This window comes from Mirounga angustirostris, unplaced genomic scaffold, assembly GCF_029215605.1.
Source record: "Mirounga angustirostris isolate CCGP_5_RB_7025 unplaced genomic scaffold, mMirAng1.0.hap1 SCAF_9, whole genome shotgun sequence".
Lineage (NCBI taxonomy): Eukaryota > Metazoa > Chordata > Mammalia > Carnivora > Phocidae > Mirounga > Mirounga angustirostris.
Window position 1 is genome coordinate 53830925 of NW_026991717.1, and position 12190 is coordinate 53843114.

Here is a 12190-nt window from a genome sequence, read left to right on the forward strand (position 1 = left end):
AGATAACTGGCTTTTGAGGTTTATGAGACAAGGGCAGATCCTGTACCTACTCATTGTGTATCTTATCATCTTGCACTTAAGCTGTCTGCTGCATGGTTTATCTAGGGACTCCCACCAAAGTGGAATAGTTGATGCTGCCTTGTTGGCAATTTGTGATCCTAATCTGTTTTTCTAAGAGCCATGCCAAGTGTAGCCTGTGGTATCATGGGAGTCTTCTTTGTGGGGGGGGTAGTCTTTATCTCTATTTGAGCCTAGGAAGACCCCCCCCCCCCCCCCCCCCCCCGTCGCATTTGTCCTCCTTTGACCTTCATTTGTTATACAAAGCAGATTATAAACAACCACTATCTGGGGTGCCTGGCTTGGCTCAGCCGGAAAAGCACATGACTCTTGATCTTGGGGTTGGATCCCCATGTTGGGTGTAGAGAGTACCCAAACACAATAAAACAAGCACTATCTTCAGGGAGTTTGCATTTGAAAACATATGCCTCAAGGTGTTTTATGAACTTGTAACTAATAGAAGATCACTTCTGGAATATTCTACCTCTGACTTATTCTAAATTAACTGTATTTTAAGGTTTTTTTCTTTATCGTCATGTTGGGTTCTCAGAATCTGCAGATAGGTGTTTTTCATTGATCTGGGAAATTCTTATCATCTCTTTAAACATTACCTTTGCCCATTCTTGCCCTTTTCTCCTTCTGGAACTCTGATTAAACATACATTTGACCTCTTCTGTTTTACATGTTTCTTAACAACCCTCCCCTGCCTTTTAAACAGCTTTATTGTGGTATAATGCACATATTCTAAAATTTGCCCTTGGTAAGTATACAAGTTTGATGTTTTTTTGTTTTGTTTTTTTAAAGATTTTATTTATTTGAGAGAGCATGAGCAGGGCGCCTGGGAAGGCAGGGGAGAGGAGCAGAGGGAGAGGGAGAAGCAGACTCCCTGCTGAGGGGGAGGGGGAGGAGGGGCTGTATCCAAGGACCCTGGGATTATGACCTGAGCTCACAGTAGACACTTAAACCGACTGAGCCACCCAGGTGTCCCTTGATGGTTTTTAATACATTTATTTAGTTATAACCACCACAATATAGTTTTAGAACACTACTGTCCTTTCACAAAGTTCTCTTGTATTTGTTTGCGGTTTATCACTATTCTTACTTTCAGCCCCAGGCATTTACTAAATTTATTGTTTCTATGGTTTTGTCTTTTCTAGAAGTTTCATGTAAATGCAATTATGTAATCTTATTGCCTTACTTTTTTTACTTAATGTTTTTGAGGTGTAGCAATGTTGCATGTTATCCTTAGCTTGTCCCCCTTATTGTTATAAGTAGTATACTATTATGTGGCTATTTGATTTTGTTGGCTGTTATGAATATTTCTTCTATGGACGTTCAAATACAAGTCTTTGTGTGGACATGTTTTCATTTTTCTTGGGAAGATACTTTAGAGTAGAATTGCTGGGTGATACATAAGTTTATGTTTAACTTTTTAATAAATGACGAAACTTTTCCTATATTGTCTATATCTGAATTAAATTAATAAATGAAAAAGCAGTAAGCATATAGCATAAGTACAATCACTAACCTGCCTTGTTTTTACAAACCATTTCCAATTTGTCTAAGACATGCAACCTTTAAATAACAAAGCACAGTATAATTTCAGTACTACTCCTGAATCCTGTTTTTTTTAATAATAGCATAATGAAAATTTCATGAGTTTCAAGCAGTAGGTTAAGTTGGTTTTGGTAGAAGTTCAGCCTCATATCGTCACATGTCAGAGCAGCACTACCAAATGATATTTTTTTTCAAGTTATGAGCAGAAGTCATATGAAATGTCTTGTCTTTTCAGTTACCGCTGCTCTGCCTTAACATCAGTGTATGGTTGTGGAGTGGGATAAGGGTCTAGGATAGGAATAGTATATATACTAGCAGTTTAACTGGTACGGCCAGATCTTTTGGTTCTCGGGACAGTGCTCTTGTGATCCTGGGGATATGGTTCTATTACTCTGTAGTTCCATAAGGGGGTGAGGGGTCGTGGTGGAAATTGCATTTTTAAATAGTGTAAGCTTCATTAGGAAGGTGACGTTTACTCAAGGACTTGAAGGAGGTGATAGAATTGAAGTAACGAGGCAGGATGCAGAGACGCAGAGCACTAGGACCTTAAAGGTTATTGTAAGGACTGGCTTTTATAAAAACTCTTGAGTAAAATGTGAAGGCATTGGAGAGTCTTGAGTAGAGAAGTGACATAATGACATATTTTTAAAGGTTTTACTTATTTTAGAGAGAGAGTGGGGGGAGGGGAGAGGAAGAGGGAGAGTGTTCTAAGCAGACTGCGCCAAGCGCAGAGCCCGACGCGGGGCTCCATCTTACAACCCTGAGATCAGGACCTGAGCTAAAACCAAGAGTTGGACACTTAACCAACTGCACCACCCAGGCACCCCTGATATATTTTTAAAATATTACTTTATGTTTAAGACTTAGCTAGATTTCCATTTAGATCTTCATATCTGTTGCATGGAAGAAAGTTGGAATCTTGGCAAAGAGTTGCATGACATGTAAGATTTTGTGCGTTAATAATTATTGTTAGAATCTGTGTTCCAAATTGTTGTATACCCAAATATGCACCGAATAAACTCTTTATATTCATTCAAAGAAAGAATACTACTTTATCTCTTTTGATGAATAGAGACTGTAAGGTGGCAGGGGTAACATGAGTGGATTCTGATAAGCCAGGCAAGAGGTGATGAAGATTTTTGCCTTAAAAAAAATAGAACTGGAAGAATAGAGTTGGCTTTTACTGAGATGGGGAAGACTGTATAAGAAAAGAGTGGATGAAAGGTGAGTTCGGTTCAGGCCATCTTAAATTTAAGATGCCTTTTGGACATCAAAATCAACCTGTTGAGTTGGCAGTTGGATATATGAGCATGGAGTTTAGGGAGGGTTCTAGTGTGGAAATAATAAATTTGGGAGTCATCCAGTATATTGTGATAAACTGGGTGCGAGCACTGAAAGAGCGAATATAATTGGAAAAAAGAAGTCCAAAGATTGGGGAGAAAGAGGGGTGTCTGGGTGGCTCAGTTGGTTAAGCATCTGCCTTCGGCTCAGATCATGATCTTGGGGTTCTGGGATTGAGCCCTGCATTGGGCACCCTTCTTCAGCTCCCCCTGCTTGTGCGCGCGTGCTCTCTGTCTCAAATAAATAAATAAAAATCTTAAAACAAAACAAAAAAGATTGGGGAGAAGAGGGGAGGAATTAGCAAGGGAGATAAAAGGAGTGACCGGTGAAAAGGCCAAACTAACTGATGAAGATGTTTAAAGAGGGTGAGAATGACAACTTTGTTAAATGCTGCTAGAATGAAGGACTCAATGAAGATGAGTCCTGAAAATTGACCTTTGGATTTAGAGAAAGTCATTAGTGATCTTGTTGAAACTTATTTATTTCTTTTTTAAAATATTTTATTTTTATTTATTTATTTTTAAGATTTTATTTATTTATTTGACAGAGACACAGCAAGAGAGGGAACACAAGCAGGGGGAGTGGGAGAGGGAGAAGCAGCCTTCCCGTGGAGCAGGGACTCCGATGTGGGGCTTGATCCCAGGACCCTGGGACCATGACTGAGCTGAAGGCAGAACACAATGACTGAGCCACCCAAGCGCCCCTAAAGATTTTATTTGTTTGAGAGAGAGAGAGAACGTGCACACAAGCAGAGGGAGCAGCAGAGGGAGACGGAGAAGCAGGCTCTCCACTGAGCAGGGAGCCCTATGTGGGATTCAGTCCCAGCCCCCTGGGATCATGATCTGAGCCGAAGACAGATGTTTAACCGACTGAGCCACCCAGGTGTCCCTTGTTGAAACTTAAACTTATTTCAAGAGGGTGGTTGGCTTGAAAGCCTGACTGGAGTGAGTTTTAGAAAGCGTGGCAGGAAAAGAAAAGGGAAAAACTTTTACCAATGATCTGTATTGTAGATGGAGGCAGAAACATAGAGTGTTAGCTTGAGGGGAAGGTGGAGTCAATCAAAGGTTTGTTTTGTTTTTTAAAATGAGGACAATAATGACATGTTGCATGCTGATGGGAATGAGTTAATAAAGAACAAAAAAAAATTAAGAAGGAATTGGTGGTCAATGTCCTTTAGTGAGGTGTATGGGATTTAGGGCACAAGAGGAATGGTTGGACTTAAAATAGAAGTACATATAGTCGTAGGAAGGAAGGCAGAATATGTGGGTACAGGTACTTACTGGTGGATATATATGATAGAAGCTTGTACAAGTTCTTGTTGCTTAAATTTGCTCAGTTAAATGGGAAGTGAGGTCATCTGTGGAGAGTGAGAATGGGGAAGAAGGTTTGGAGGTTTGAGGAGAGAAGGAAGTAGTGTGAAATCATATAGGAGAATGAGAAAATGGACTAGGGATATATAGTGTAATTGTTGGGCATCATTAAGGAGCATTTGAGGTTTGTGGTCAGGGTTTTAAAATGAAACTAGGGAGCATTGTTCTGTTTTGTCTAGTTACATTAACACTAAGTAAGCAGTTATGGAGTAGTTGGGCAATTAAGTTGAATCAGGGTTGGGTTTGCCAGATGTATTCTAGAAGCAAAGATGAATTTCTGGTATAGTTAAACTAGAGAGATTCCTGCCCCTACCCCCCACCCCCCCATGTAGGGGAAGCAGATTTTTCTAAGGAATACCGGATTTTAGTTAGAATAAGAAGGTGGTGGAGGGATTATGCTAAGTGAGCTTTAGAATGTAGGATATTTTGCTGACTCAGGGTGCTATGTTCTAGAGGTCATCCTGTGATTTTTATAACTAGGGGATCATGATGTAATTTGTTCCCACCTAAGTGAGTCTATTTAAAGAACTATTTAGGGGCAGGGCGGCTCAGTCAGTTAAGCGGCTGCCTTCGGCTCAGGTCATGATCCTAGGGTTCTGGGATCGAGCCCCACATCAGGCTCCTTGCTCAGCATTTAAGGAAATGGACATTTTGAAATGGAGAGAGAATTTTGGCAGAATTTACCAGAATTAGCACTGAGGGAATAGACTAAGGTTTATTATTAGGGTACCTGAAGGATTTGAGAGGAACCTGCAAAACTTCACCCATCATAATATTGTCTAGAATGTCGCTTCTCTCAGAGGTTTCCTTTTAGAACATAGGCTCCTCCTTTTTGGACTGTCCTGATTATATTGCTAAATTATATAGAGGATGGATTCCACAGTTTTTAATCTACTCTGTTATAAGAGTTTCATCTGTCCCAGTACATAATGCCTCTTCCTTTTTAATCAGTCACCAGTAGCAGGATGAGGATACGGAGTCTAAGAGTCTAAGGACTTAGGCAGAAACTTAAATAGTGGTATAAAAAATTAATTTAAAAACAACTTTTCAATTTTAAAAATTATTTCAGATTTACTGTAATTGAGGGAAATGTGTTAATCTTCCACTGTGATCCTAGATTTGTCTTATTCTATTAATTTCTTGTGTTATGTATTTTGAGACTCTTTGGTTACACATATTTAAGGTTGTTATTGCAATCTTGTGAATTAAACATTTGTAATCATGTAATAACCTACCGTATCCCTATTGATGTTTAGTGTTTATTTTTCCTGATACTAGTTTTCTTTTGATTAAGATTTGCTTAGTATCTTTTTCGTCTGTATACCATTAACCATCCATGCCCTTATGTTTTATGTATTTAACTTAGAAATAAAATATAGCTAGGTTTTATTTTGCTAGTTAAATCTGACAATCACTTTTAATTGGTTTTTAAATGATCCACTTCCCAGGATCATACCAGCCCCTCTCGAGGTATTTGGCCCATATTGGGAATCTCAGACTTGATTTTCCTCCTCTCATTATGTGAAACAACAATATTTTCACAGCATATTGATTTAGTAATCTAAATCACAGTGGACTTGAATGATTATTATATTTTAGGTGTGTTTTCTTCAGTAAGTCTTTATACTCTTGGTAAATAGTGAATTGGAAAAAAGTTAAATAGTATAGAACTATTTTTTTTATGTACTTATCATTAAATTACTTCATTGTACTATCAGTGAGTTAATTTATAAACTGTCTTTTAAAACTTTTTGTTTCAGTCCCAGAAATCCTGGATAGAAAGCACTTTGACCAAGAGGGAATGTGTATATATTATACCAAGTTCCAAAGACCCTCACAGGTAAGCATACCTTTGTTTTTTGGGTTCCTCTAGAAATTTAGATGTAAATTATATTGCTGTTTGCTTATTAAAAACCAAAATTATTAAAGTATTTATAGTTACTGTTAACTTCTGTGCTGACTGTTAATTATTCATTTAAGATTGAGAGGAGAGGGCACCTGCGTGGCTCAGTTGGTTAGCGTCTGCCTTCAGCTCAGTTCATGATCCCAGGGTCTGGGATTGAGACCCGTGTCGGGCTCCCTGTTCAGTGGGAAGCCTGCTTTTTACTCGTGCGCGCGTGTGCTCTCTCTCAAATAAAAAAAGTAAAATCTTAAAAAAAAAATTGAGAGGAGATATTAGCACAGTATCAGCATTCTGGAGTTCTTAATGATGTTTACAGCATAAAACCTCTTCTTCAGGGCGCCTGGGTGGCTCAGTTGGTTAAGCGACTGCCTTCGGCTCAGGTCGTGATCCTGGAGTCCCTGGATCGAGTCCCGCATCGGGCTCCCTGCTCGGCAGGGAGTCTGCTTCTCCCTCTGACCCTACCCCCTCTCATGTGCTCTCTCTCATTCTCTCTCTCTCAAATAAATAAATAAAATCTTTAAAACAAAACAAAAACAAAAACCTCTTCTTCAGAGTGTTCCCCCATCCCTAAACTCCCCCAGATCATACTAGTATATTACAAAGATAAGGCAGTTAAGACTCTTAACTGATTCACTGATAATGAGAACTTCAAAATGTGTATTTATTGAACATCTACTGAGTACCCAACACTATGGTTCATGCTAAAGAAATCAATACAAACCTAATAGTTCCTATATTTGTTTGTCAAAATGTAGATATAGCTCAGCATCTGCTAGAAAACCTATCAGAGATTATAGACATCTCTAATTGACTTTTTGATCTTTCACGTGGCTTTGATAATAGAAAAATTTAAAAGGCACTAGTTAAAATTCAAGAAAAAGTTAACCTCTTGAGGTATTTATTGAAGTAACATTTTCCATAATTTTTTTCTTGTGGCCTAAAAATAGATAAAAGCTTAAAAGGACAAATCAAAGAGTTATTTCCTAGAATACAGAAAACCTCTCTTCATAGGCACTTAGGAAAAATTAGTTGAGAAATGCATTTACAAGTTTTTTGAATCTTCTTACCTTTCTCATTTCCTATCAAACCTTGTTCTCTATCCGGTTAACTACTCTGCAGCTTTTATTTCCATTTGATATATGACTCTTATAAAAACATAGCCAAATTCAGAACTAGAACAAATAATCCTAAAATTTGGATGAAACCACAAAAGACCCTGTATAGCCAAAGCAGTCTTGAGAAAGAGGAATAAAGCTGGAGGTTATCCCAATCCTGTATTTTTTTTCTTTTAGTTCTTTTTTTAAAATTTAAATTCAGTTAATTAACATATAATGTATTATTGGTTTCAAAAGTAGAGGTCAGTGATTCATCAGTCTGATAATATCCACGGCATCACATGCCCTCCTTAATGGCCATCACCCAGTTACCCCATCCCCCCGTCCCACTCCCCTCCAGCAACCCTCAGTTTGTTTCCTATGATTAAAAGTCTCTTACGGTTTGTCTCCCTCTCTGATTTTGTCTTGTTTTAGTTTTTCCTCTCTTCCCCTATGATCCTGTTTTGTTTCTTAAATTTCACATATGAGTGAGATCATGATTGTCTTTCTCTGATTGACTAATTTCGCTTAGCAGAATACCCTCTAGTTCCATCCATGTTGTTGCAAATGGCAAGATTTCAGTTTTTTGTTGGCTGAGTAGTATTCCATTGTGTATATATATACCACATCTTTATCCATTCATCTGTTGATGGACATCAGGGTTCTTTCCATAGTTTGGCTATTGTGGACATTGCTGCTATAAATATTGGGGTACAGGTGCTCCTTTGGGTCACTATATTTATATCTTTGGGGTAAATCCCTAGTAGTGCAATTGCTGGGTTGTAGGGTAGCTCTATTTTCAACTTTTTGACAAGAAAAAGGAAAAAAAAAAGACAAGAAATGTTCTCCAGAGTGGCTGCACCAGCTTGCATTCTGACCAACAGTGTAAGAGGGTTCCCCTTTCTCCGCATCCTCGCCAACATCTGTTGTTTCCTGATTTGTTAATTTTAGTCATTCTGACTGGTGTGAGGTGGTATCTCATTGTGGTTTTGATTTGTATTTCCCTGATGCCGAGTGATGTTGAGCATTTTTTCATGTGTCTGTTGGCCATTTGTATGTCTTCTTTGGAGAAAGGTCTGTTCATGGATTCTGCCCATTTCTTAACAATCCCAGATTCCAAGATATACTGCGAAGCTGTGGTAATCAAAATAGTGTGGTACTGGCACAAAAATAGACACATAGGTTAATAGAATGGTATAGAAAGCTCAGAAATAAACCCATGCTTATATGGTCAATTAATATGTGACAGAGCAAGAATATTCAGTGGGGAAAAAGACTGGTGTTGGGAAAAATGGAAAGCTGCAAGCAAAAGAATGAAATTGGACTGCTTTCTTACACCATATGCAAAAATAAACTAAAAAAAAACCTCAAAATGGATTAAAGACCTAAGTGTGAGACCTGAAATCATTAAACTCCTAGAAAAAAACAGGCAGTAATCTCTTGGACATTGGCCTTAGAAACATTTTTGTGGATATGCCTCCTCAGGCAGGGGAGACCAAAGCAAAAATAAATTATTAGGATTACACCAAAATAAAAAGCTTTTCCACAACAAGGGAAACTATTTTTTTTTTTTAAAGATTTTATTTATTTATTTGACAGAGACCTAGCGAGCGAGGGAACACAAGCAGGGGGAGTGGGAGAGGGAGAAACCGGCCTCCCACCGAGCAGGGAGCCCGATGTAGGGCTCAATCCCAGGACCCCGGGATCATGATCCGAGCCAAAGGCAGACACCTAAAGACTGAGCCACCCAGGTGCCCCAACAAGGGAAACTATTAATAAAACAAAAAGGCAACCTCCTGAGTGGGGGAAGATATTTGCAAATGATATATCTGGTAAGAGGTTAATATCCAAAATGTACAAATGACTTACACAGCTTAACACCCAGGAAAAGTGGGCAGGAGACCCAAATAGGCTTTTTTCCAGAGAAGACCTACAGATGGCCAACAGATACAGGTAAAGATGCTCAACCTCACTAATCATCAGGAAAATGCAAAGCAAAACTTCAGTGAGGTATCATAATTTCATACCAGTCAGAATGGCTAGCATCAAAAAGACAAGAAATAACAAGTGGTGGCAAGGATGTGGAGAAAAGGGAACCCTCTTGCACTATTGGTGGGAATATAAATTGGTGCAATGACTGTGGAAAACAGTATGGTGTTTCCTCAAAAAATTAAAAATAGAAATACCATATGATCCAGGAATTCAGTATTGAGTATCTACCCAAAGAACACAAAAACACTAATTGGAAAAGATATATGCACTCCTTTGTTTTTGTTTTTTAAAAGATTTATTTATTTGAGACAGAGCAGGGGGAGGGGCAAAGGGAGGGGGAGAGAGTCTCAGGCAGACTCTGTGCTGAGCATGGAGCCCTGGGGTTCGATCTCACCACCTGTGAGATCACGACCTGGGCTGAAACCAAGAGTCAGATGCTTAACCAACTGCACCACCCAGGCGCCACGATATATGCACTCCTGTATTTATTGCAGCATTATTTACAATAGCCAAGATATGTAAGCAACGTTAAGTGTTGCAATAGATAATAAAGAAGGTACAGCATGTGTGTGTATATACACACACATATATATTCACACACATACACACACCAAATAGAATATTAGTCATAAAAAAGAATGAAGTCTTGCTATTTGCAAAACATGGATGGACCTAGAGGGTATTATGCAAAGCAAAATAAGTCAGAGAAATACAAGTACCATATGATTATACTCATATGTGGACTCTAAGAAACAGAACAAACAAGCAAAAACAGACTCATAGAAACAGAGAACAACTGGTAGTTGCCAGAATAGACAGGTGTAGGTGTAAGGGATGGGGTAGGGAGATGCATGAAGTGAATAAAATGAATAAGTCACAGAGATGAAAAGTATAGCATAGGGAATATAGTCAATAATATTGTAATGTTGTATGGTGACAGATGGTAACAACACTTATTGTGGTGGTAATGCATTTTGGAATATATAGCATTGTTCATCACTGTTGTACATTTGGAACTAATGTAACATTGTATGTCGACTATACAAAAATAGCAAAAGTGGTAATTTTTTATAAACTTACATTTTTTTTAAGAGGGGGAAGTGAGAGAGAAAGGGGAGGGGAGGGGCAGAGGGAAAGAATCTTTTTTCTTAAAAATTGAGATATAGGGGTGCCTGGGTGGCTCAGTTGTCAAGCGTCAGCCTTCGGCTCAGGTCATGATCCCAGAGTCCTGGGATCGAGCCCCACATCAGGCTCCCTGCTCCGCGGGAAGCCTGCTTCTCCCTCTCCCACTCCCCCTGCTTGTGTTCCCTCTCTGGCTGTCTTTCTCTCTGTCAAATAAATAAAAACCTTTAAAAAAAAAAAATTGAGATATAATTTATATAGCATAAAACTGACCATTTGAAATATACATTTTGTTGGTTTTTAGTATATTCAAAAGGTTTTACAAACATCACCACTATCTAATTCCAGAACACTTTTATCACTCCTAAAGGGAACCCAGTTCCTATTACCAGTCACTCTTATTCTCCTCTCCCCCCAGTCCCTGACAACCATGAATCTACTTCTCTCTTTATGGATTTGCCTGTTCTGTACATTTCATATACATAGACTCAAAAATATGTGGCCTTTTATGTTTGGTTTCTTTTACTCAGCATAATGTTTTCAAGGCATGTCCATGTTGTATCAGTTCTTCATTTCTTTTTAAAGATTAATTTTATTTTATGTTTTCTTTATTATTTAAATTCAATTAATTAACATAGTGTATTCTTAGTTTCAGAGGTAGAGTTAGTGATTCCTTAGTCTTATATAATACCCAGTGCTCATTACATCATGTGTCTTCCTTAATGTCCATCACCCAGTTGTCCCATCACCCACTCCCACCCCTCCAGCAAACCTCAGTTTGTTTCCTATAATCATAGGAGTGAGATAGAGAAAATCTTAAGCAGGCTCCACACCCAGCACGGATCCCAGTGTGGGGCTCTATCCCATGACCCTGAGATCATGACCTAAGCCGAAATCAAGAGTCAGACCCTTAACCGACTGAGCCACCCAGGTGCCCCAAGGCAGTCATTATTAGTAAAATTTTGGTGCATTTAATTTTAATATTTCCTCAATAGGTTTTGTTTTAAAAGGTTGCTATATTCAGCCTAGGTGTAAAATATGGTATGTGCTCTTTTACAAAATGTTATAGTAAATATGATATTGCAGATATTTTGTAAGAATGGTAGTTAATATTCTGTTAATGTATAGGCCACAATTTATATATACCTGTTCCATTATTGAGCAAATTTCAGTTATTTTCAATTTTTAGCCATGATAAAGTAAAATTAGGCCATAATGAAGACCTTAGTGGATAAAACTTTCTTTGTGTTTAAGGTCCCGCCACCCCCCCAGTGTATGTAATGCCAAAAAGCTTTCCAAAAGGATTAAAGCAATATACACTATTACCGGTAGTGGCAAGAATGCCTGCTTTACTGAATATTGACTAGAGTAACATTTTTCTTTATCTGCAAGGAAAAGTGATTAGTAGGAAATAGTATATGTCTTAAATTTGCATTTACTTGATTAGTGAGAAAATATTTTTTATGTTTTTTTAACATTCCTTCAATTTTTGGTAAATTTGGTAAATGTCATTTAGATAATAAAACAGATAAACCTTAATATCTCTTCCAGTCATTATTCCGTGAGTTTTTGAATTTCTTAGTAATGATTAAAGATGTTTTGTTACAATGTAACATTACATTAAAAAAAAGATTTATTTATTGGGGTACCTGGGTGGTTCAGTCAGTTAAGTGTCTGCCTTAGGCTCAGGTCATGATCCCAGAATCCTGGGATTGAGCACCGTGTCGGGCTCCCTGCTCACTGGAGAGCCTGCT

General features: G+C 38.3%; 1 protein-coding gene across 4 annotated transcripts in view; it reads left to right on the forward strand.

The window, feature by feature from the left end:
- TRPM7 (transient receptor potential cation channel subfamily M member 7) overlaps positions 1–12190 on the forward strand; it is a 118227-nt gene that overhangs the window by 16611 nt on the left and 89426 nt on the right. For all 4 annotated transcript variants that reach the window (XR_010405020.1, XM_045900083.3, XM_064570481.1 and 1 more), the window contains exon 2: positions 6086–6165. Coding sequence is in view for 3 of the 4 variants with exons in the window: in XM_045900083.3 (XP_045756039.1) it covers positions 6086–6165 (80 nt within the window). In the remaining variant the exon portion in view is untranslated. The remainder of the gene's footprint in view (positions 1–6085; positions 6166–12190) is intronic.